The sequence below is a fragment of the Mytilus edulis genome, chromosome 13 (assembly GCF_963676685.1).
Source record: "Mytilus edulis chromosome 13, xbMytEdul2.2, whole genome shotgun sequence".
Lineage (NCBI taxonomy): Eukaryota > Metazoa > Mollusca > Bivalvia > Mytilida > Mytilidae > Mytilus > Mytilus edulis.
In genome coordinates this window covers 2839437-2866143 of record NC_092356.1, presented here as the reverse complement: position 1 = coordinate 2866143, position 26707 = coordinate 2839437, and the positions used below count along the sequence as shown (strand labels likewise).

At 32.2% G+C, this 26707-nt stretch overlaps 1 protein-coding gene across 1 annotated transcript in view; it reads left to right on the top strand.

Annotated features, from left to right (window-relative positions):
- LOC139502339 (uncharacterized) overlaps positions 1-26707 on the top strand; it is a 123086-nt gene that overhangs the window by 83279 nt on the left and 13100 nt on the right. Inside the window, exons 25-36 of the mRNA XM_071291787.1 lie at positions 1062-1150; positions 5124-5247; positions 7531-7636; positions 8731-8771; positions 13504-13639; positions 17774-17872; positions 18645-20366; positions 21557-21613; positions 22360-22440; positions 22833-22960; positions 23579-23651; positions 25727-25800. Coding sequence (XP_071147888.1) covers positions 1062-1150; positions 5124-5247; positions 7531-7636; positions 8731-8771; positions 13504-13639; positions 17774-17872; positions 18645-20366; positions 21557-21613; positions 22360-22440; positions 22833-22960; positions 23579-23651; positions 25727-25800 — 2730 coding nt within the window. The remainder of the gene's footprint in view (positions 1-1061; positions 1151-5123; positions 5248-7530; positions 7637-8730; positions 8772-13503; positions 13640-17773; positions 17873-18644; positions 20367-21556; positions 21614-22359; positions 22441-22832; positions 22961-23578; positions 23652-25726; positions 25801-26707) is intronic.

Here is a 26707-nt window from a genome sequence, read left to right as displayed (position 1 = left end):
ATTGATTGATTAATATTTTAATTGAGGTCTGAAGCAAGGTCAAATCTGAATCAAGTAATCTATTAACAAAAGGTTAAATTTAATCACAACATAGGCAACAGAATATAACCTAGGGTTAGATATTAACAAAGGGTTATGGCATTTAATCCTTGCCTTGAATTTAACCAAGAGACAAACAACCTGGTATAGTTGTTTAATAATGGCTCTTACCATACCTCCTCTATAAATCCCTTTAAAGGCTTTCTTAAGGAAATGCTCCTTTTGGCACCACAAGCCAAAATTATCCTTTTCGCTCTACAGTGCACATGCTGATGGCGAAATTATCCTCGAGGATACATAAATTTCTATATTTAGACTGTCACATTGTAAATATATCAAACGAGCCTCTTGTACACTTGATTCATAAATAATATAATTAAATACATTTGGTATATTTATATTCTGGCCCGAGAACACAATCATTTCGTAGTGCATTTCTTTTAGACAATAAATTCAAATTAAAAAAATTGCACCTGCTCTTTCTCAAAAAGATTTTTACAGTGTAGTGTACTTCCAGTGAAACAAGTAATTTCAAAATTATAGAAACTTCTACCAGCTCTAAACTCAAAATATTGACAATTCTGTGTTAAGGGGGTGTAAAATTCAGTTTGACAGCTTCAGACGTGATAAAATTTGACCTTTTTGAACTGAACCAAATCACTACTTAACATAAAGATTCAGCACCCAAATTTTTTTAACATGTAAATACATCCCCCTACTTAATATTTCATGCATTTAATATCAAGAAATAAATTGGGAAAGTGTATCAAATAAAACATGCAAGTTATACACTGTTTACACTAGGGACTATATTCGTAGACAACGAAAACCAAAGGACTATAACTGTGTCCTTGGACCTTTTGCTTAAATATGGCGTCAAATACAATGTTTTTTCAAAGAATGTTGTGAGAAAAATACTTGTTACAAACAAAATGGAGGATTTGAAAACAATTGGTTGTATAAGGATGATAATTTTTTTTTTATGATTATTTGTGTCTTAACTCTGTCTGATTTAATTTTAGGTTATTCTACTACAACAACAAATTATCTTGTATTTCAATCCAATGGGTGAGCTGTTTCTCTCAGAACAAAAACTTCTTCAGAATTGGTTGTAAGTTAAAATTTTAGAATAGTACATGTAAAGAATGAGGAAAAAAATTACATCTTTTGTAAAACTATGAGGCAGTAATGATTTAAAATTTTAGGGGATTAATATTTTTCAGTTAACAAGCATGGTGACATTTGTAATTTAAATTGATCTCTGATATATTATATTTGATTCTGGTAGCCCAATAATGAAAATTTTTCACCTTTTGAACAACATAGTTTAAAAGTTAACTGAACTGCTAATTTTAAGACCATCTCAAAAGATTCTATCATATTAATTATTGAAATCTTATATTCATTTTCTTTGAACTTTTGAAATTCCTTTTTTTGGTTCTACTTTATACATAGTTGTGGAAGCATTTTGTTAAATCACTATAGTTGATACAGTTTTCATTTTTTCCCCCTTGAAACTAACAAATATTATGAAACATTGCTGCATTAACAACTTTGAAGACTCCCGGTAATCAATTATCGTATCAAATGTTCTTTTTATTGAGTCATACTTTTAGATAACATTTATTTACATTAGATGTATGTATTATTATTATACATTATTTTGATTGGCTAACAGCAAGCTCGCGTCATTCTTCATTTCAAAATGAATTGCATGAATTTAAACATACATATAACGATACATGTTTTCACAATTAAGTTCACAGGTATGTAAAAGAAAAACTTGATAGTAGTTGCCCCAATTTTTTAATAATCCAATCTTTCATTTGCGCCACAAGGTTAAATTTCAAGTGCGCCAAAATATAAAAACTTCATTTGCGCCATTTCACAGGCAATACAGGTAACATAACGAAAAAGTTAAATATTCATTGTTGTATTGTGAATAAAAATTGTTTCTTCAGTATTTCTCCTGTACTCATTTCTAATACAAAACTGAGGTTAAAAATTATAAAGTCAATTAGTGTTCACATGTATGAGGTGTATAGATGGACATTATCAGTTCAAAGACAGAGGAAAGAAGTCTGTATGTTTTGTGGTCACACATACGGTTAATAGCTTATATATATGCATCATATAAAAAATCGTTGAGATAACTTCTAAATTTCTAAAGCCAGAATAACAACTGAGATGGACAGAATTATAACTTTACTATACTGTATAATTCTTAGAACTGTGTCACAAATTAACATTCTTTTCAATATGTTCAAAGTAACTGTGTTTTAATGAAGTTTCAACAAACATGTACCTTGTATGGTTTCATAATATTAGTTCCAAAAGGAACATATATTCTGGAATATTATTTCCACAGGAATGAATATTACAGTATATACTGCAGCTGTGCTGTTTGAGCAGTCAAATTGTATTGACTGTATATTTATATGTGATATACAGTCACTGACCGTATATCACCTTGTTTATGACGTTGACAATGCTTTTCCGTACAGTTTTATTTATGACGTCAATAAAACATACAGGTTCACGCAATTTTACATTGTCCTCTCACAATTAAAGAATGACGGTTTTTACCTAAATACTTCATTTTGACCACAAGCAAAGTTAAAGAGGATATATGAACCACATTTTAAGTCTATCCGTCCGTCAGTCCCCACTTGTTTGCGGCCCATGTCAAATTAAATCGGGTAACTCATACATGTATACAGTTCATCCAAAAACCAATGATTTCAAATATAAAATGCATTGCCTTGAACTATAGAACTGATGTTAAACACACTAAGTTCAGAGATGTATTATGGGATGGCATGTGGTTCTTCATAAACTAAATCAGTTCATTTTGACATTGGCATTGACATTTGAGCCGTCAAGTTTTCAAACATTGTTTGATTCGTCTTTGTCTGGTTTGTGTCCGGTCCATATCTTTTGAACCGTTGGATATTTCAGTTATTTTTTTTTTTTATATGGATCCAACCATAATGGAATCCTTTCCGCGACATATATATATATATAGCTGCAACACTAAGGTTTACCAAACTTCAGATACAGAAGTCGGTTTCACAAAAAAACTTAAGACAAGATTAATCGTAAGTAAACTGAACTATTCATGACTTACGACCAGCTTTAGTCGAAAGATTTGTTGTGAAACTGACCCCAGATGCAAAATTAGAATGCGGTGAATTAACTAAAGTTAGGTCCCAAGATGACCTTTATTTTGACAATTGGGATTGTATACTTTAATTTCTTAACGTGTTTTTTTATTAGGACTGCATTTATTTTCACTCACGTTTGTGCAGTCAAAAGGTTTGCAGTTAAAAATGCAAGTATTAATGTCTTACAGTGACTTGACTGTAAGTGTTGCTATCCACCAATTGCAACTTATTCAAAATTCTGACCAAATTGCAATTTGTTTTATAAAATCAAATTGTTCAACTGGTCAGAAATTTGAACTAACTGCAGTAGAAAACCACAGTCAAGTAGTGAAAGTGCAAGGTGATAAAATAAAACATACTTACAATCCTATAAGACTTTAACTCCACTTTAATGATGTTATGACAAAATCTGTTTATCAGTTTGTATAAGTATATTATAGTGATTTCCATGCTGAAGGAACTGTTATTATTTTGAATTGCTATAAAAATGTCCAAACTAAGCTTTCATATAGTTTTTCTTTCTAAACATGTTCTATATTCATAAGAATGAGGTGCATTAAAGTCACTAAGCGTCTTTTCTGAAAATGTCACTCGCCTAACAGTTATAAGAGTTGCAGTATATAAAGAATAATCATACATTGTCTCGAAATATCAATCTGTTATTTGTACTCGGCTCGAAACAGGTAGAAAGCTCGGCACAGCCTCGCTTTCTACCTGTTTCTAAGCCTTGTACAAATAACATTGATATTTCGAGACAATGTATGGTTATTCTATATATATGTTCCTAACGTAATTATAGATTATCGTTGATCATCTCAACGAGCTTGATTTTTTCGCTTGAGCTGGTACAGCGAAAGTGAGAAAAGCAATCGAGTTGAGATGACCAATGATAATCTGTTTATCGCTATTTTACCTTTGGCGACGTTGTCAATTTCATGTCAATTTCGTTAGCAACGCCACGTGGTCTCCTTAGTTTCTAGCGATAATTTTTTCCATCTCAAGCGAGAAGCATGATATGAAAATTATCACAAAAAAAGATCAAAAGAAAAATGCACAAAATAGCGATAATAAATGGTATAGAATATTTGTTCCAACAGGAACAGATATCATGACATTGTTTATAACAAAGTTTCCATTGGAACTTCTGTTAGGTGGAACAAATATACATTGACATTATGACTGATTTCTGATGAATACTAGTATGTTTTATTATGCAAACAGAAACTTTCTTTAACATTAAAAGTCTTTTTTGGAAAAAAAATCATTTTTTAAAACTATTTACCTGTATTATTGACGTAAATGAAAGGTGTCAATGTAAATATAACGGAATTTGATGAGACTGTCATTAAAGTGAGAAGGTTAGCGCTAAAGAACCAGGTTTAATCCACCATTTTCTACATTTGAAAATGCCTTTACCAAATCAGGAATATGACAGTTCTTGTCCATTCGTTTTTGATACGTTTTGTTATTTGATTTTGCCATGTGATTATGAACTTTTGGAATTGATTTTCCTCTAAGTTCAGTATTTTTGTGATTTCACTTTTTTCTTATTGGAGCAAATGAAATATGGTTTGTGGTGCAAATGAAATGCCAATTGGCGCAAAAGCTAAGCACTGGTTTTCATGAACATTGCGAAAAAATGTAGTTATAAGTATTGAAAACTTCTTTTTGTAATTTCATCATTATTCATAGGGTTTTAAAAGTGTTGACCGTGTACACATTTTAAGAATGAAGTGCTTCCATATGCTTCATACCAAATGAACTTCAGTCAACACTTTTACACCCTAATGAATTTACAAAAAAAAGAATTTAAGAAAGATAATTTATACAATTTATTTTAGTACATACTGTAATTAAAATTATAAAGAAAGTTGATGTTGAAAAGAAGTAATTTGAATGTTAATTTTTTATATTTTCCAGTTTTTTTTTAAAAGAGAGGTCTAAACTAGGTTTAGTGGACATTGCTACCACACAATGGAATATAGGCAGTCTCCTCCATTCTAAACAAGAGGATGACATATCGTGTGGCTTGTACGTTCTGAAAGTAAGTTTTATGTTTAAATTTGGATGAATTTTTTTTTTTTGATTAAACAACATGTCTACCTAATTCTCTCTAAAATTATTAGATCATATAATTTGAGATTCAATGGTCACAGCTATGTCCAATTGAGAATCAAATGAAACTTAACCACAGTGTCATCTGCTATTGGTCAATTTATTGTCAGTATGAACAGATTGAGAAAATATTATTGATATTGAAAATATTAAACATCACATGCAGTTTATTTTAATTTAAAACATGTATTTAGAAGATGATTTTTTAATGGGGTTAAATGATATCAGAGTGATAGATTTTTCTAAGCAGAATTAATGGTCCTGTGAATTAAAACTACACAGAGAACAATAGCTTTTGTATCTATTGAATGGGACAAAAGTTTAAATAGAGTGAAAATTAGAAGATTAATCCGTGGAAAAGTTTTATTTGGTTTGCAATAAAATTCTACAAAGTAGGACCCATTTTCATGATTGAAAATAGTGCATGCTTATATAAAATGAAAAACCAAGTTCAACAGCTTTGTCCTAAACCTGTGTTTATTCTGTTTATACTTCTAAGCAAGAATCGTTTAACATGTCTTTACTGATCTCTGATTAGTGTAAAACAGATGATTTCATTTGCACAGCATTTTTTCAGCGTTTGGTTCGAGCCCCAAAAGAGAAAGCATCCAAGTATTTGCAACATAGTCCCTTAATAGAATAAGGAGCAATATATAGGAAAGATTCGGGTGTCAATTAATAGCTCATTGCAAAAACAATTTCTATTAGGGGACAACTTATTATTTATTTGAATCTGTAAACACTTGAATTCCTGCTTTACTAAAATCAAAATGATTTTAATTTCCCATTCTAGTGCAAAAACTTGAATATGTAAAATTTAATGTTCAAACTATAATAGTTTTAAAATAGATATCTTGATCACAAAATGTGAAGCATATAGGATAAAGATCGGGTAACCATCACAGGAACTTTATGGTATCGTTTATCTTGTACCATTGTAAAAAATTCCAGGTGGTATATCTCCCTACTTATCTATAATACCAGATTTCTACATTTTACAGGTTTTTGTCATAACTGAACTGTTCTATCTCCAAAATCAAATTGAATTATAATTGACACAGGAAGTTTAGAGAAAAATAGTCTTACATGGTGGTCAGTTAACCTCTTAAATCGGGGAAAAGCTGGAAAGAAAGCAAAAAAGTGAGGTGTTCAATCAACTACTCTTACAGCTTTCAACTCAGATAACTGAAATTTCATAGAAAGATTTTACACATATTGGGATAAATTTAACAAGCCATTGTCAACCATATATTTTATTAAGCAATAGAATTTATATATAAGGAACAATGAATTATTGTGCTTTTCTAGAAATTGGAAAATACAGAATAAAAATCATTGTTAAAACTACATTATTACTGTCAAAAGTCTGAGATTTATTATAGTTTTTACCAGGATTTTGAAAAAAATAATTCTTACTTAAATCGAATGAAAGTGTAAATGACCCTGTCAATTTTTTAAAGAAAGCACATCAAGTTATCCAGCTTAAATAAATATTAGGTATAAGTGCCAATGAGAAATAAAGGCAACAGTAGTATACCGCTGTTCAAAACTCATAAATCCATGGACAAAAAACAAAATCGGGTAACAAACTAAAACTGAGGGAAAGGCATTTAATATAAGAGGAGAACAAAGACACAACATTTAAATGTAAAACACACACACAGAAACGGATTAAGCCTTAGACAAAATCATATGAGAATAACAAATATAACATCAAAACCAAATACATGAATTTGGGATAGAAAAGTACCGTGACACGTCTTATAGTAATGTGAATTCACACTAAAAAAAAAGAGAAAACAAACGTCACAACGGAAACACAACATTAAAATGTAACACAACGAACTATATTATAACAATGGCCATCTTAGTTGCAATTTGTAATGATAAAAAGGTGGTAAGTGAAATTGTAAAATAATGGCTCTAGGTTTTTAACATCTTTTTCCAAGTGCCTACCCTTAGTACCATAAAAAAAATGTGGTATGATTGTCAATGGGACAACTCTCCACAAGAGGCTCAAATGACACAGATATTAAAAACTATTGGTCACGGTAAGGCCCTTCGACAATTATCAAAGCCAATACCACATAATCAGCTATAAAAGGCCCTAAAATGACAATGTAAAGCAATTCAAACAAGACAACTAACATCCTTATTTATATAAAGTATGTATGTTTTAAAGGAACAGCTCTAAACATGACTTTTATTTCAGATGGCTGAAAATGTTTTGTCTGGAACAACGCTAGAATTTGATATGTCTCAAAAAGATTTGAATGACTTCAGAATGTATGTGGGAAAATGTCTCCTGACTGGAAAAGGTATATTGTAATACAAATAATCAGAAATGTTGCTATCAAATGGCATAGAAATTCATAAAAGTACAGTTGTTATTGTCATTATCAATCTCATTTTATAGATTAGTGATTTAGGTAAAATTAAGTTTTTTATTGTCCAGTTTCTATCTTAAAGGACAAAGTAAGATAAGTCCTGTTTTTGGCCCCCCTATTTTCTCATTTTTCAAATTTTGTTTGAAAACAGGCCTTATTGTACCTTGTTCTTTCTTAGGCAGTTGGTCTATCAACTATATTTGGTTCAAAAGTCAGTGCTGTGTCAAATATTCAATTACAATCCAAATTCAGAACTTCTTTAAGCTTAAGTATGGTGTTCATACATGTTTCTCGTTTCTCTGGGTTTTTTTTTTATAGATTAGACCATTGGTTTTTCCGTTTGAATGGTTAGTAATTTTTGGGCCCTTTATAGCTTCTTGTTCGGTTTGAGCTAAGGCTCCGTTTTGAAGGCCGTACATTGACCTCTAATGGTTTACTTTTTTTTAAATTGTTATTTGGATGGAGAGTTGTCTCATTGGCACTCACACCACATCTTCCTATATCTATTAGGCACTGTTGATCTTTTTTTTTTTAAATAACTTGACTAATAGGAGATGGCTCTGTGGAAATGTTTCAAGTGGTGTGCAATAATAATTTTCATTAAATACATACATTTTTTATGCCCAATATTAATGGCTATTTATGAGCATAATGTTTTCTTGTCTGTATGTCCGTTTGTTTGTCTGTTCGTTCGTATGCCCGCTTTAGTTTAAAGTTTTTGGACAATGTAGTTCTTGATGAGTTGAAGTTCAATCAACTTGAAACTTAGTACACATGTTCCTTGTGATATGATCTTTCTAATTTCACTGCCAAATTAGAGTTGTGACCCCAATTTTAGGTCTACTTAACATAGAAAATGATAGGTTGATTTGGGCATCTGTGTTCAAATGGACACATTCTTGTTCTCTTAGATTTAATGAGAATTAATTTTTTTATGATCATAAAGTAGGCAAGACATTTCATTTCAGCCTGGGCACTCTCGATTTTAATGTTTTGAAAATAAAACAAAAATATTTGTTTTGTAGTTTCATCATTTCAAGAAGATATAACATCTATAGATTCGTCTGTGAGTATTAAAGAATTTAGAATATGAAACAAGTGTAGTTAAAGCATAATAAGTAGACAAATCTTGAAATATGTATATTCAAAGTTGTAAACAATTTATTTGCTAGTGGTTAGATTCTATTTTATCTTTTGCTTGGTTAGTTATGACATTTTTATATCACAGGATACTTGCCCAAATTTTTATATGCCCGTCAAAATTTTGATGGGACGTATTATGGTATACAAATGTTTGGCATCCGTCCGTCTATCAGTCTGTCCGGCGTAAACATGTTGCACTGCAACTTGCGAACGATTTATCCAAATTTTATGAAACTTGATGTACTTGTTTCTTATGATGATCAAATGATCTGTATACTTTTTGGTGAAAATAAGATGAACACTTTTTGAGTTACAGGACTTTGTAACTAAAACAGGGATGTGTTTTTTTCACATGTTGCACCATACATGTCAAGTGACATGATATTCGAGTGTAATACACGCTTTTTCAACGGTTTACATGCAAGGATTTTGTCACATGGCGTGTACACGCTTTTCACCACTTTACACGCAATTACACGCTTTTTCGTTCTTTTCATTTTATGGTCGTTAGTGATATTGCTATTCTCGGGTTTTTTCCTTATTCGGCGATAAATACCGAAAAATTCGAAGTAATTGTTTGGCTGCCACATTGTTTATTTTTCTATATGACAAACAGTAAAAGGTAAGTAGTTTGTGATTAGTTTTAACGATTTTGTGACTTTCTTTAAAATTCACTTTATAGTGGAAATGTGCACAGAAAGAGGTCACTTTCAGGGCCTCCTGTACCATCGTCTAAAGTGCCGATTGTTAAGCCAAAACGATGTGTACGGCAAGGTACAAGATTTATATATTATATTTTTGAGTTCGAGTTTAAATGATCAAGTGACAAGTAACGCATAATTTGTGCATTCTATGTTGCAATGATAAAAAAACAATACATGTGAGAGGAGATATACAATGTAGCTATTTGAATAAGCATTTAACATGTTTATCTAATGGAAATCAAATTTATAAAACATTTTTCTCTTTCAATTTCAGTTTCAAATCTAGCCAAAACGGCAACAGATTTCTACAGGCCATGGGGATAAAAATATCACAGAACTGTTGGATCAGCTCTCATAGTACCCGCTTTCTTCTGATGAACTACTCAGTTTTAACTAGGCAATAGCAGTGGGAGCAATGGCAGAGATAATAGATGACATTTTCATTGCCAAAAAAAACCCCAACATTATGACATTCTTTCAAATCTTGATGAAGCTAATATCAATTCCTACTGTGGGAGAGCCTTTTCAATTATAAAGAAATTGACACTGGATTCTGATCAGAACTTGACTATGTTACATTTGTATTGTGTGCTGTTATCGAATAAATGCAACTAAACTTGAAACTGGCAGTTGTTTTGAATATGTGCCTAGTGGTGGTGCTTTAAAAGCAACATAACAGACCAGTGTTTAATACAATAAAAGTTCACAGTAGAATATATATTGTTTTTTATATTCACAACATTACCACATTCATATTAAGAAGTCCGCATCTACGTCATGCGTTTTCACACGCTTTTTGACATATGTCATGTCATGACATGATTTCCCATTGTCAGAGGTTGACATGTATGTGTTGCACCTTATCTCAGACACGATTTATGATTATGGCTTAAAACTTTACACACTTTCTTAGTTATAATAATCTTAAAATCTGAATTTTTTGGTGATGATTAAATTTTCATTTTTGAGTTATTGAGTATTTTGTAAAAGAGGGGGAGGGGGTTTACACATGTTGTGCTGTATCTCAAAAATGATTTATGATTATTGCTTTAAACTTTACACACTTCTTTGTTATATTAATCTAAAGATCTGTATACTTTTGGTTTTAATTCAAAATGTTATTTTAATTATATATTGTTTTTTTGTAAAAAAAAAAAAAAAGGGGGGGGGGGGTCCACATGTCCTGGTGTAACTACAAAACAATATATTATTATTGCTTAAACCTTTCTCATAAAAGTATGGGTCACCGGACTTTTTTTCACTCTACAGGTTGTGCAAAATTGTCAGATAGTGTATAGATTATGCATGGAAAATCAAATTGTGTGTAATAAAAAGAAAACGTACTATTAGAACTGATAAAATGTGAGAAGATTGCTCTTATAACATGCTTTCAGATAAGAAAAAGAAAAAATGAGGTCATCAATTTTGTTTTCTTGCTACATATCAATATAGGTAAATTTATTACACTTTCTATTATAAAAATTACTTTATCTGAGTGATCTCCCCTTATTTGGCAAAGTTGAAAAAAATCGAATCAAACACAAACAAAGTGTTTTTGAGAAATTACAACTGTAGTTATGATAAAACACACAATTTTCTATATTTATATCAAAAGTCTTTTAAATTATATACAACTTTCAAAAGGAGTAGGTTCAGTAAGACCCCTTTTTGTCCCCAAAATATAGCAGTTTTACAAAATTGTGAAAATGTAATCTTTAAGCTATATTTTGGAAAGTAAAATGCTTCTGCTACATAAATATGAGCTGTTTTTGACAATACAATGCACAAATATCATTTTTGACAAAAACCATCTGAAAAGTGACGGTTTTTGGCATATTTGATAGATTTTTCATATTTAAGCTTAAATCAGAGCGTTTTTAATTACTAAATCAGTCAAAATCTTTCACATACACGAATTAAATCAATTGAAATAGACACTTAAGTGTTTAAAAGGTGTTCAAAATCTTTCTTTAGATGAACCTAAAATTTGAGGCCAAAATCGGCCCTTACCGGACCTACTCCTTTGTACATTTCATCAAATATCTAGACCAATTTTAGTTATCTGCTTCTTCAAAATCCAAGATGAAGGAAGACACTCGAGCAACCTTAATGTGATTTCAAACAAATTAATGAGGATCATATTTAAGTTTGTTTCATAACAGGGGGATTAGCTGGAGAAAAATTAGACTTCATTTAGATGGACGTGTCTTAAAAATTAATACAGTAGATAAAAAAGAAATTTGTGGGGTTAGGGGAGTAAAAGATTGGAAATAGAAACGTATTTTCTGTTTATGTAACATTTTAAATTCAGATGATATAACATCTTTCTCGGTTCATCTTTCTCTAAGCATATCAATGAGCCGGGGAAATAATTTCAAAAGCAATTAATCTTTCAATTATGATTTTTTTTTCATACACTGATTTCAAATTACACAATTTGTTAAAGTCTTAATCGTCATGGCTAATTAAGTAAAAATTGGGAATTAATTTTAATAACAAAAATGAAAAAAAAAATCTACTTTTTAATCGCAATTTTAGAATAAGTCTAAATATAAAAAAAGTTATTAATTTAAAAATTTCCAAAGTCGTATTTCTCCCTTTCTTTACCCTTCAAGAGACTTTCATAGGATACATGGATTGTGGAATATCGTCCACATTTCCAAAAGGTTCACGTAAATTGATTGCATCATGTGTTTAAACAGTTATTGGCCAATCAAATCGGTATATTGGATTTAATTTGCATGGCTCGTGTGACCCTTTAACCCAAACTACATCGTTCAGGTTAAATAGGGTCACACAGCCGTGCAGATTAAATCCCATATACCGACTTGCTTGGTCAATAACTATAACAAATTTTATTTCAGTATCTGCCTAAATAATCATATTTTCATCAATTTAAAAATCATAAGAAACTCTCAGCTGGAGAACCCAAACATATATTTATATTTATTTCCACAACCTCAACATTTCAACATTTCTCTACGTATATAGTCTCCTTTCAAAGCAACATATTAATTACATCTTTTTAACCAGTCATCAAAAATGTTCTCAAACGGTTCTGTTTTCATTTTAAAGATTATGTTCATTACTTCCTGTCTTAGTATAGGTAAATCGTCGAACCTTTGTCCACGGAGAAAAGATATGCGTGGAATACCTTAAAATCCATTGACGCTAAGTCAGGGCTATATACAGAGGATTTTCCAGACATTCAAATCCAAGTAAATTAATTGCTTGATGACTTTTTAGAGAAGAGTCGGACAGTGCATTGTCTTGGTGACTGTTGTTTAAATTCTGGATTGTAGTTATAAAACCAGCTTTCGTCGGTTGTTGATATGCTGTCTAGAAATCGTATGTATTCAAGAGATAAAAAATTAATAAATTGATTTGACAATTCCATTCTTTTTAATCTAATGTTCTGCTGTAAGAAGTCACATACTCAATACATAAATTATTTAAATCATTTGCTAAAATGTGGTGTGTTGGAGTCCAAAGAAATGTCACATTTGTCTGCATCTTTGCGAACTGTTAGTCGCTGGTCAATGTTGATAACTTTCAAAACTTCATCTTGTATGGCATTTAATTGCCTGAAAGATGGCATACCTTCCGGCTCATTGTCTTTCAAATGTCTCTTCCGTCCCCAAACATGTGTCACTTGAATACCAATGAACGACTAACTTTGCTATGTTTTTCAGACTTTAAACAATTTTGTGTGTTTCTGTTTGCGTTTTTCCAATGTCTATACAAAACTTTATAGCCTGCTGCTCCACCTTTTCTGTAAATTTCCTATTTTTCAGTGATTCTTTATTCCCTCTTTTAATCTTCTGGATCATAAAGAACACTATTATTAATTCATATTAACAGAATTTGTAACATGAGATTTGCTACCAGGGTTTTGAGAATCAGAACACAAGGTTAGTACATAATGAATGAGGAACAATATTTATTTTCAAGATGGAACAGTTTGGTGAGATGTCCACTGACACTGGGAGCTCTGAAGATGTGCATATACAGACCGTAATTTCAGTGGACAAAAGTATTTGTGATGATGATGAACAGAGTACCTTAGAAGACACTACTTCTGCATTAGGTACTTCTATTGTTTTATACATCAGGCCTCGACAATAACGCTTGTCTGATTGTCCAGTACCAGAGGGAAAAAAGGTCGGACAAGTAAAAGCTGTATCAAGCTTGACCGTTGGGACAAGTGCAATTATTCTGCAGAAAATATATTTAATCCAATTTTGATGAACAAAGTAATTATAAACAAAAAACAAGAAAACAAATATTAATTTGACATGTTTCTGGATTCTGTTCATTCAAATGCAAAACCTTTTCTTCAACATGTTTACTTGCAGTAGATAATTTTTAACTGGTTCTTAGTCAAGTACTTTTTAACAGGTAAAAAGTATACTATTCTAGGAAACCAGTCTTATTAATCCGAATCAATGATGCGCTTTGTAGATAAGGTAACTTTACAGGACAGTAAGTTCGTCACCTCGAAAGATTCAGCTACAAGTTTAATAGACAATTTGGCAACGTATGAGACAAATTTAGTAGACATGATTGATAGACAGTTTGACAAGGCAGGAGACATTTCGGGACCAAGACAAATCAGTACCTCATTTTGCTACCTCATTCTGTTGCTTATAATAAATACCGTCATTCAAAAGAAATACATAAAATTCTGGGTTATTTTTAATAGAAATTTTTTGGACAAGTAACAATTTCATTTGGACAAGTAAATTGTGGTATGTACTTGTCCTACAGGACAAGTTGAAAACAAGTTATTGTAGAGGCCTGTACATATAGCTTAGGTAGCATGAAAAAAATTGACGATGTAATATAAACTTGATACAACCTGGATAAATTTAGTTGTAGTTATCAAATACATAAAGCTAAACATCAAGGGCTCAATAAACTGCAATTAAAAGTATTGGTTTTCTGGTTTGAATTGTTTCACCTTTTTAGCTCACCTGGCCCAACTAAGTGAGCTTTTCTCATCACTTTGCGTCCAGCATCGTCGTCATTTGTGAACTTTTACAAAAATCTTCTCCTCTGAAACTACTGGGCCAAATTACATCAAACTTCGCTACAATCATCATTAGAGTATCTAGTTTAAAAAATGTGTCCAGTGACCCGGCCAACCAACAAAGATGGCCACCATGGCTAAAAATAGAACATAGGGGTAAAATGCAGTTTTTGGCTTATATCTCAAAAACCAAAGCATTTAGAGCAATTCTGACATGGTGTAAAATTATTTATAAGGTCAAGATCTATCTGCCTTGAAATTTACAGATGAATCAGACAACCCGTTGTTAGGTTGCTGCCCCTGAGTTGGTAATTTTAAGGAAATTTGGCCTGTTTTGGTTATTATCTTGAATATTATTATAGATAGAGATAAACTGTAAACAGTAATAATGTACAGCAAAAAAAGACCTAAAAATAATTCAAAAGACCAAAATGGTCAATTGACCCCCTAAGAAGTTATTGCCATTTATAGTCAATTTTTAACAATTTTCACTGTAACTACTTGGCCAAGTTTATATACCAAGGTGAGCAACACAGGCTCTTAAGAGCCTTTAGTTTTTTATGCAGTTAAGCTGCATAATATGTGAGGACCCTAGATTTATGTTCTACCCAATAAATGCTGAAATACTTGCCATTGTTATTATCTAGCTGGCTTCTATGTTATATATAACTAATTGAACACTTTTTTAATACTTTTTATTCTGGATTACAAAAAATATGACCAGAAAAACCTTAAATGATTGTCAAATCATCCAAAAGTTTTGAAGTTACACATAGGAAGTAGTGCTCATTAGAAATTCTTGTGTAGTTTATTATGCTTTTGGCTAAGAAGTCAAAAGAACAATTGTATGAAATATTTAATCGACGAAAATCACTTAAGACAAGTAGTTTAGATTTCCCAAATGACAAAAGTCGTAGGAATATTGTTTGTCATCAATACGTAGTATAACTAGGTCAGTAGTCTATTATATGATAAGTTCTACTGTTTATGCTGTTGGCGGCAATTTCAAATTAGAAGACGAAATTTTCGAATCTTTTCAATTTGGAGGCAGGGGTGCAAATAAGTGGTGGTCCGAGGTCAGTGATCTTTCGTTTTTGCAAGCGTAATTTTAACTTGCACAGTTGGTTTCTAGCTACCCCCGACGTAGTCACCTTTCACTTGTAAGAAAATAAGAAATAACTTTGCAAACTTTTTCACCAAAGTCTCCAAATAAACGATATAAAAACTTATTTTTATCATTATTATTTATGACAGAGATGTTCATTTTGTTCAACCGCTAGCATTATACAGAAAATTGCCGACAAATAATGTGTAAATTCGAGTAAAATCGTATCTGATTGACAAAAACAACATTGTAAACACAATAACAATGGCTGCCGTGAAGACAAAATTTTGCAATATTGGATCCGATTCCGGAAGCCGATAAGGTAAATCAGGGTTTTGGCGATCAGCTACAAAAAAATCCAAACAGGGAAAAAATACATCTAATTTACACCTATGCATGGAAAATGAATATAAACACTAGAATTGTAAACCAAAAGATATATGTAAAAGAAAGAAAAAGCAGAAAATATTTTATATACAGAAACTCAAAACTACTTTTTGACAAATTTTAATTTCAAAATCCAGTACAATGTGACAGCTGGGAACAGTATATCTAACAATATATATGTTCATGGTCACAGTATAAACTTTCTTTATCAGTAATAAATGATGATAATGCATGTGAGATGCTTTTAAAGTGTTAACATATTACTGCAAGGCCAAAAATAAAATATTGTTTGTTTCCCCTCACCCGACCGACCCCGTAAAATCACTGCGACCCGAAAAATTTTATTGGCCATTCTTGTCCACAATTTTTTTTTGATATGTTGGTTATTGGTAATATCTTTCTGATGCTGTAGTCAAGGTATGTTTGCATTGAAGCGTCTACATGATTCGGAATCAAGGAAAACAAACAAAATGCTTTGCCACACGATTTGTTTGTGTACAAGGGTGATCTTTTTTGAAAATAAAAAAAAAACTGAAGCATCTTTCAACCTGCTGAGTGCATCTTGATTTGCTTTGTGTCTAACATCTGTTCCTATTTAAAGGATAAAATCTTAAAGACTTTGATTAAAAATGGTCAGACTCGTGCTTTAAAATCTATCTACTTTGTCTTTGAACAGGTTGGGCACAAGTCAGGAAGTGTGGGATACATGTATTCCCTGCTTACAGGGAACGTCCCTGTTTTCTGGTGTAAAACCAACCCAGTTTAAATGGGGTTTCCTTTTTTAATTTATGGCATGAAAATTACAAAAGGGCACGTTATAACTGCATCGGTAGAAATCGTAAATACTTATTAAAAGTATTTTAGGAAATACAAAACATGAATATAAAGTGAAGCCTTGTCTTCTAGAACTCGAAAAAAACATACAAATCTTTGTTTTGGAATCAATTGACCAAGCTGCATGATCTATGTGTAACTGAACATAACTGAATTATTTTCAAAGTTCTCAAACAGGGGGGGTAGGGTGACCCCAGGGACTCCCCCTATACTTTTATATAATTAGTTATATTGGCCTGAAGTAGTAAACATTTGTCTGATTCGTGTCTCATAACTTTTGTACTATAGAACACAAACTCAGTTTTCTTTCCAGGGAAACCAGTCCATTCATACTATTACATGTTTGTACCAGGTCAATTTGTACTACTAGCAGTCAACTAAAACCAATGTTAACTACCAAGTAGAACAACTGAAGTCATTGCAAACATGTACCACTGCAGACTCACCATAAAAAAATATACATTGATATATGAATTGTACTATATATGAATGTTTAATGTTGAAGCAACATTGCCACAACTTTTCATAATTACGTTTGCATTGGTTTTTGGTTAATTGCCTTCAGCACTTACAGCGCTTTGATTATTGTCAATCATTGGGTTGACCAACTGATTACCATATTTGCCTTTGTGTTACTTAGTCTTAAGAGAATTGAATACAGATCAGATATAAAATGTACAGCTTGCTTGAATTTTTGTTGGAAACCCTGGTATAGTGCAAATAAGTTGGGTAGACTGTAAGATAAATCCAGCCTGATCAAAATGTACAAACTTGAGTAGTACATATTTAAAAATTACACAGTTGTAAATATCCAGCTATGTAGAATATATATGTTTATTGATCATAACAAATAAATATAATTACAGGTGACAATGTGGGAAATGTAAGATATCCATGTGCTATTTGTGGTAATGAATTTACAGATCTTCAAGATTTTCTTGATCATATGCAGAAACATCTGAAAGGTTAGTAAATGAAAGTGTTGTATGTTTGCATCTGCTCAATATGTTCTTACCAACAATCCAGAGTTTCAACATCATAAACTTTTTACATTTTGAAAAGTATTAAGTGGAATGAAACCTTTTACATTTTGAAAAGTATTAAGTGGAATGAAACTTTTTACATTTTGAAAAGTATTAAGTGGAATGAAACTTTTTACATTTTGAACTTCTCCTAGAGAACCACTGAATGGAATGGAACCAAACATAGCATGAATGTTCCTTAAAAGGTGCTGACCAAGTGTTTGTCCTTTGCAGCTGGTCCCTTATCCAAGATGGGAACCAGTGAGGACTTAATTCACTTGGCACAGGACCCTATAGACAATACATACACATCTTTACTTTTAGAGAACAATTGAATGAAATGAAACCAATCTGGTATTAGTCAATAAATTATGTTAATTGTCTTCTGTGTAGGGTGTTGTGGGGAACATGAAAATACCTGGCGTCTGTCAGGTCTAATTAGCACTCTCATAGTACAATTGTTGCAAGATTTTTATAAAACTTATACTATAGGTTAATATCAGCAATACTTTGACAAGTTTTATAATGGTTCAGGATTGACTCTTTTCAAAAGAGTTATACCCCTTTGATATATGACATAAATGCAAAGCTGGGAATTGAAACTCTGTTCTTTTATTTAAATTACAATCATCATTAATTTTTGTGTTGCCTTGACGCAATCAAAAAGCAATACAGGACAGGAACGATTATTTATGTATCTTGTCTCCAATTTCAGAAATAAAGAAAGGAAAAAAGGCAGCTGCATCAACAACTTTATGTAATAAGAAAAACAGCAAGGCAACATCAACTGTAAGCAACCAATCTAATACTAAACCAGCACGGTATTGCATATTTTGCGACAAATATTGCCTTCAGCTTAGTAGGCACATACAGCTGGTACATAAAGAAGAAGACAGAGTAAAGGCAGCCCTAAAGTTTTCCCCAAGAACAAAAAATAAAATGTTTTCACAATTTAAGAAAGAGGGAATTCATTTAAACAACATTGAAAAACTTGGCAAAGATAGTCATGCAGTCCTTGAAAGGGAAAGAATTTCTCAAAAGGATTCTGTGCAGGTTATGTGTGATAACTGCAATGCCATATTAACCAAAAAAGCTATGTCAAGACACAGAGCCACATGCCAGGGAGGATCATCAAAACAGATAAATGCCATTCCAGCGCAATTTTTGAACAAAGATAATGATGTATCTGAAAGTTTTGTCAAAAACATCTTGACAAAATTCACCAAAGATGACATTGGTAAAATCTGTCAATCTGATAATTTGGTAAAAAAAGTTGGAAGTATACTGTGGTTAAAAAATAGGACAAAAGTAGACCAATTATCCCAAGTCAGAAAGAGTGTGATGAATGACATGAGGAGGTTAGCTCACGCATATAACTTTTTTAAAGAAGAAGTCAAGAAGGATCATCCTTTACTTTTAAACACTGCTGCTGATATGTTTAATAGAATATTTTTCAAAGATCTGCAAGAGGCAGTATGTAAATATACGGAAGTAGGTGATCAATATGGGGAGACATCTTTCAAGTTAAAACATGGACTAAAATATGCATTATACTATGTTTTAAAAAAGTCAGCAGAGATTTTGAGGGCCGAACATCTCAGTAAATTTGCAGATGATAAAGCAGAGGAGGTCACAAAATTTTTGCATATTTTTGAAACCACCAAAAATTTATATTTTTCTGATGCTTTATTCAATATAAGAAAAAATCGTCAGGTTAATTTAAGGAAACCACATCGAATTCCAGATGAGGATTTATTGTTTACCATCAGACAATACACCATTGAAAGCATTAAAAAAATAGTAGAAATGTACAATGAATATAAAATCTGGACACGGTCAGACTTCGTTAAGTTGAGGAATCTTGTGGTATGTCGCTTGACAATGTTTAATGGACGGCGTGGTGGAGAAGCATGCAGACTTCTAAGATCAGAATTCAAAGATGCTGTTGAAGACAATTGGGTAAATAAAAAATGGAGGAATGATCCATATGTGCTACAACAAGAATTGAAGATTGCCTACGAGGCTGGCAAAGGGATGAATAAACTGGTACCAGTTTTGTTCACTCCAGAAACAATGGCGGCAACTGTTTTATTAGATGATGATGACCTTAGACAGCAAGGTGAAGTTTTGTCCAATAACATGTATGTGTTTGCTAACACTCAAAATTCTTTGGAATATGTAAACGGCTACACAGCTATGCAACGTGTTGCAAGTGATGCTGGTATAAGAGAAGATGAGGCAAAGAAGATCAATGCCACCTTAATTAGACATTATACCAGCACTGAAATGGCTGCAAAGGACATACCAGAGAATGAGCGCCATTATTTCTACACACATATGGGTCATTCCGAGGAAATGAACAAACAAACCTACCAAGCTCCTTTAGCTGTTATGGAGATTGTGAAAGTTGGCAAACACCTAAAAGACATAGATAATGGTAAAATATTTTGTCTTAAATTATAATATCTCATTTCTTTTTTTTAAATTAAACAGTTATACCTGTTAATTAATACTGAGCATTAATCAAAGGTATAAAATCTTATTATTCCAAAGTTCTACAACAGATTGGAAAAAAAAGGATAAAGAAATAAAAATTTCATCCCTACGATGAAGCTAGTCAAATATGTTCCAGAACTTGACAAAGAATTTAGATTTAAAGAGTATGTTCGGTAAGGCCTAATATGTAGTGTTGGATAATCAGTTGAAATTATTAACCTATTATCTATTACTATCGGTTGACAGCAACCAACCAACAATCGGTTATAATTTTGAACTTCTTTTAGAGAACCACCTAGTGAAATGGAACCAAATATGGCATGAATGTTCCAAATGAGGTGCTGACCAAGTGTTGTTACTTTGTAGCTGATCCATCATCCAAGATGGCCGCCAGTGGGGGACTTAGTTTAACATAGGACCCTATGGGAAATGCATACACATGTCTTCTTTTAGAGAACCACTAAATAGAATGAAACCAAACATAGCATGAATGTTTCTTATGAGGTGCTGACTAAGTGTTGTTACTATGTAGCCGATCCATCATCCAAGAGGGCCGCCAGTTGGTGACAGTTTAACATAGGACCCTATGGGAAATAGTAATACATACAAATGTCTTCTTTTAGAGAACCACTAAATGAAATAAACCAAACATAGCATGAATGTTTCTTATGAGGTGCTGACTAAGTGTTGTTTCCATGTAGCGGATCCATCAACCAAGATGGCCGCCAGTTGGGGACAGTTTGACATAGGACCCTATGGGAAATAAATACAAATGTCTCCTTTAAGAGAACCACTGAATGGAATCGAAGCATACATAGCAATATTAAAACAAATAAGGCCTCAAATATATTATAAGTATCTGTTATGATTTTCATCTTGTTTTATATGATTTCATATTTTTGCATGCCATGCAACAGGCCTTTTATAGTTAACTATACATGGATTTGTTTATTGTTGAAGGCCATATGGTGACATTTGAATTTTACATCATTGTCCCTTGGACTTTGGTTTAAATTTGGTATCTTTTTGTTTTCAATTACAGAACAGAATTATGATCATGATGATGTCTCTTTTTATTATCATAATTAAATTCCACAGATGAATTTAAGACATGGTATTGAATATTTTCAGCACTTGCCCTGAGACAGCATCAAGACACCAGTTCAAGTCCCTGTAAAATTTATACAGGTAAGATTTTTCTGTAATTCTCCTTTGATTTTTGTATTCAAACTCTGATGGACGGGAGTATACTAAAAAATTGAAAACAACATGTTTATTAATTTTTATGCATCCAAAGTGTGCTTTTCTGGATTTACCTTCATCAGGAAGGCTCAAAGCCAAACATTTGAAATACGAAATAAAAGCCAAATCTATCTAAGTTCAACTTTGCCTGAGGAAGTTGAAACCTTAGTTTAATAACCTTGGCTCACAGGTCATAGAATCTGTCATGTCATTGGTACATTTCTGTCTACAAGTCTTTATCTATGTGTATTTATATATGATACAGGTTCCTAATGGAGCCTCTAGTTGAAACCTTGTAAACAGTCAAGATCCCCACCCTTAGCCATATAAATTCCTGTTCATCATTTGAAGAAGAAGTGAATGCCATACGAGCAATCACTATTCGTCACTTAATCATATCAATTTACTAGACCACTATAAAAAAGAAGATGTGGTATGATTGCCAATGAGACAACTATCCACAAAACACCAAAATGACACAGACATTAACAACTATAGGTCACCTTACGGCCTTCAACAATGAGCAAAGCCTATACCGCATAGTCAGCTATAATAACCAACTTTTAATGGACTTTTCCCAATAACAGGCAACCATGGGATAATGACAAATTATTGGAGCATTGTTTGGGAGATTTGGAAACAGCAACCTGTTACAATTATTTTAAAATTGTTGTAATATTTTAATTTTTCAGCTGAAGCTGTGGACAGTATAAACAGTAGCAATACCTCCTTAGATATTCCTCAAAGTTTGGTTGATCATGTTTCAGAGTCAAGTAGGTACTACAAAAAAGATATAGAGTTGAATATATAGTGAATAATGATAAAATAAAGGAAGAACTGTAGTCTAACATTTGAATAAAGACTTTCAATGAAACAAGGAGAGTGCATGGGTATGACTTAAGGCTTGAAATGATACAGTTTATTAAACACATTGTTATGTTAATAGCTTCTTCAATAAAGTAATATTGTTTTTAGAAAAAGAATGAATACTTTGAAGGTGCTTCAGTTTGTCGATGTTAACTTTGCAACATCAAAGTCAAAATAACATTTAACGGCTTTTGGCCCATTTTGTCAGACGTTACATATGTGAAACATATCTTTGTGTCAACAGTTTATTTAGTGTACATGATAATATCAATTCACCTTATGCTTTATTTTTTTAAAGATAATACTGACTTAGAATATCACATTGAACCACATCCAGACGAAGAGCTTAATTCAGATTCAGTTTTGAACAAGAACAAAGGATGTAAAAGAAAGTTGGAGCTTGATGATTATGACCTAGTTGATATTGTAAGTATAATTGCTGTGTATATGGTCTTGCAAAGCATAAGACACCAACATTGTAATATTTAGTGAGCTATTTCAATACTTTGCCTCCACTTCTGTTACTCAGGTACTAACTGCCTAATTGATTGCATCATATTAATAATTGAATCATTCTAAAGCCTTTAATGTCTTATTTTTTTTGGAATAATTGAATTTAAGCCAGACAATTAATTTCCAACATGATTTTAATATAGGAATCATGTGATATTAATGTTCTCCACACCATGTGAGTAGTATGAGAAAGGAGTAGAAACATAGTATTCAGTTATGAGCACAATGTGATATAAACTTTCATCACATGGTATTAATGTTGTATATAAAGCCACATGATATCATGTGATATTCATGTTAAATATAAATGCTTCTTCTTCAACCTCAGAACAATATGCTCTTTGAATATATGTATCATAATCAATGTGGCAATACCATGTGTTAAAATATGATGTGGTCCATCCGTCAGTTGTCACATGAATGTTTTTTGTCGCTTCTTTCTCAGGAGCTACATTACAAGGATTTCAGTGGTTATGGGGTACTGCTCACAATTTCACTTGTTCATCCTTATTGCTACTGTACATATTTCAGAAGCAACCAGTTAAAAACAAAAAACTTACAGAACCAGAAGTTGATGGATCAAAAGACAATTCAGAGAATGAGAGTAAGTTTAGTTTTACCTTATGATAAGTAGTAAAAGGTTTTTGGGATACAAGTGCTGTCAGGCAATCTGTAGACTTTTACCATTGACTCCCTTCCAAGACTTAACCGTTTTGTTTTTACATTAAAAGGAACAACTCAGATTTTTAAATTGTCCTGTTTTAAAAAGTAAAAACAAAGTAAGAAAATGAATTTAAACAACATTCTGTATTTATGTTTAGAGTTTTGTATATTTAGAATCACGCCAAAGGGGGCATTCAAAATGATTCAGTAAACACGTGCTGGGACTATTATGCTTATAATAACCCAGACATGTGCAATAGAGCACACAACTTGTTTTCAAATGTTCACACATGTTTGAACAGAAGAATTTAGCCAAAGTTTGCAGACGAAATATTCAGAAGATTTACTGAGAAATTGATATAACTAGTGGAAATTTTGAAGTCATTTTAAGGTGGTGTTAAATTGCATGATGGTTTGATCAAAAGAGCAAAATTCTGAAGGCCAAAGGTAGAGCAAATTTAAAACTCATTAATTACATTGTTAATGTAAAAATATACACTTGTATCGGAGATTTGCTATTTTTATGTCCCATTTATGGGCATTATGTTTTCTGGTCTGCTTTCGTTCACCCATCGAATCATCCAATTTCAGGCAAAAGTTTTTGGTCAAGGTAGTTGAATTCCAATCAACTTGAAACTTATTTAACATGTTTCCTATGATATGATCATTCTTATTTTAATGACAAATTAGAGATTTTATCCCATTTTCAAGGTCCATAGAAAATGATAGTGCGGATGGGGTATTTGTGTTCTTTGTACACATTCTTGTTTTAAATTTTAGTATGAGGTGTTTCTTTTGCTTTGTGAACAAACATATGCTCTAGATTTTTTTTTTAAATTGTTGCACATGGGTATATTGACTACTGTAGAATTGTGAATTTTATCAAATTGTCATGCACTTAATATATTTCATTAACTTAAAACACTTCCAAACTCTTAAATGGTGCACATGATGTTACTAATTCCATTCATTATGACTAAAGGGTTGCATTCTGAAATTGACATATTTGACCTAGATACGACAACCTTTCATGCTGGCTGTTCTCCATCTGAAAAACCACAGTGCCAGCCGTTTGCCAAAAAAGGGAGGTGGGTCATACAAGAGCCTACACAAACGCTTTGCACTTATACTTGTTGACATACAAATTACCTTTATTGTCCTAATCAGAATCGAAATAATTAAAAATGGATATGAAGATTAAATCAAATAGGGAATACATTATAATCCAAGTCCAAATAATTATGACGCCTTGCAAGGCTATTTGATTTTTTTTCTGAGATTCTTCCCTCCTCCAGGGAGGCGCAGCCCTCAAAGTAGCTTCTGAAATGAAGTTGCCAATTGACCACCAGACATGAAAATTTAATGGCCAACTCAAAATTTTAGTGGCCAGGAATAGTTTCAGGTTGCCCTTAAACAAAACTTCTGACTGCGTGTGAAAATATGGAGATAGATAGATATGTGCCATTTTCAGTCAACGACAACAAATTGCATATAAAAATAAACTACAATTACCTGATACAATAAATCACTGACAAGATCAAGCTCAAATCTAACAGGTGCTGGAAATAAAGTATTCATTTAAAATCATATTTTAAAACCTGGTATTGATCATGACAAAATTTATCAAAATTTACAGTCACCACAGATGACACTGCCCCTGTCCATTGTGCATAGTCCTCCGAAGAGTTTGTACCTTGGAACAGAATTAACAGAATGAACTGGCCTGCACAGTGGTTTGACTTGATTGAATGTTATAGAAATGTTTGTTTATTATTATTTTAACAAACAAAGAAAACTTCAAACACACACTGGGATGATTAAATCTAAAAATGAATTGTCCCAAGAAATCCACAATATTATGCCCGATTATATTCAGTGCATATACAATTCTAAAAAGGATATTAAATGTATCAAGCTCAAAGAACACTTTAACAAAGTAAAAAAGCTACTTTACATGTTAGGTTTACATACCATTTATTGTCATGTTTATCTCATTCTTACTATTTAAAAAAAAAGTTGAAAAGATTCCTCTGATAGAACTGAATGAAGACATCCTTTTAAAAGATGGAGAAGCAAGAAGAACAAAACTAGTGAGTATTTTAATTAGTTGTGGGTCAATTATATTTATTTAATATTTAACTAGTGGCAAATAAATCATACTCTTTCATATCAATATATATTCTATTTATGATCTCAATGAGACCATATTAGTTATAAGCTTACAAGAAATCATTATGTTGGATATTTTATGCCCTTTTTAGCTCTCCTGGCCCAAAGGGCTAAGTGAGCTTTTCCCATCAGTTTGCGTCCGGCGTCTGTCGTCATCCGTTGTCGTCCGTCGTCTGTCGTCGTTAACTTTTACAAAAATCTTCTCCTCTGAAACAACTGGGCCAAATTAGACTTTTGACCCCAATTTCACGGTCCACTGAACATAGAAAATAAAAGTTGGAGTTTCAGGTTAAAGTTTTTGGTCAAGGTAGTTTTTGATAAAATTGAAGTCCAATCAACTTGAAACTTAGTACATATGTTCCCTATAGTATAATCTTTCTAATTTTAATGCCATATTAGATTATTACCCAATTTCACGGTCCATGGAACATGGTAAAGGATAGTGTGAGTGGGGCATCTGTGTACTTTGGACACATTCTTATTGGTTATTATCTTGAATATTATTATAGATAGAGATAAACTGTAAACAGCAATAATGTTCAGCAAAGTAAGATTTACAAATAAGTCAACATGACCGAAATGGTCAGTTGACCCCTTTAGGAGTTATTGCCTTTTATAGACAATTTTTAACCATTTTTGGTAAATCTTAGTAATTTTTAAAAAAAATCTTCTCCTCTGAAACTACTGGGCCAAATTAATCCAGACTTGACAACAATCAGCTTTGGGGTTTCTAGTTTAAAAAATGTGTCACGTGACCCGGCCATCTAACCTAGATGGCCGCCACAGTTAAAAATAGAACGTAGGGGTAAAATGCAGTTTTTGGCTTAT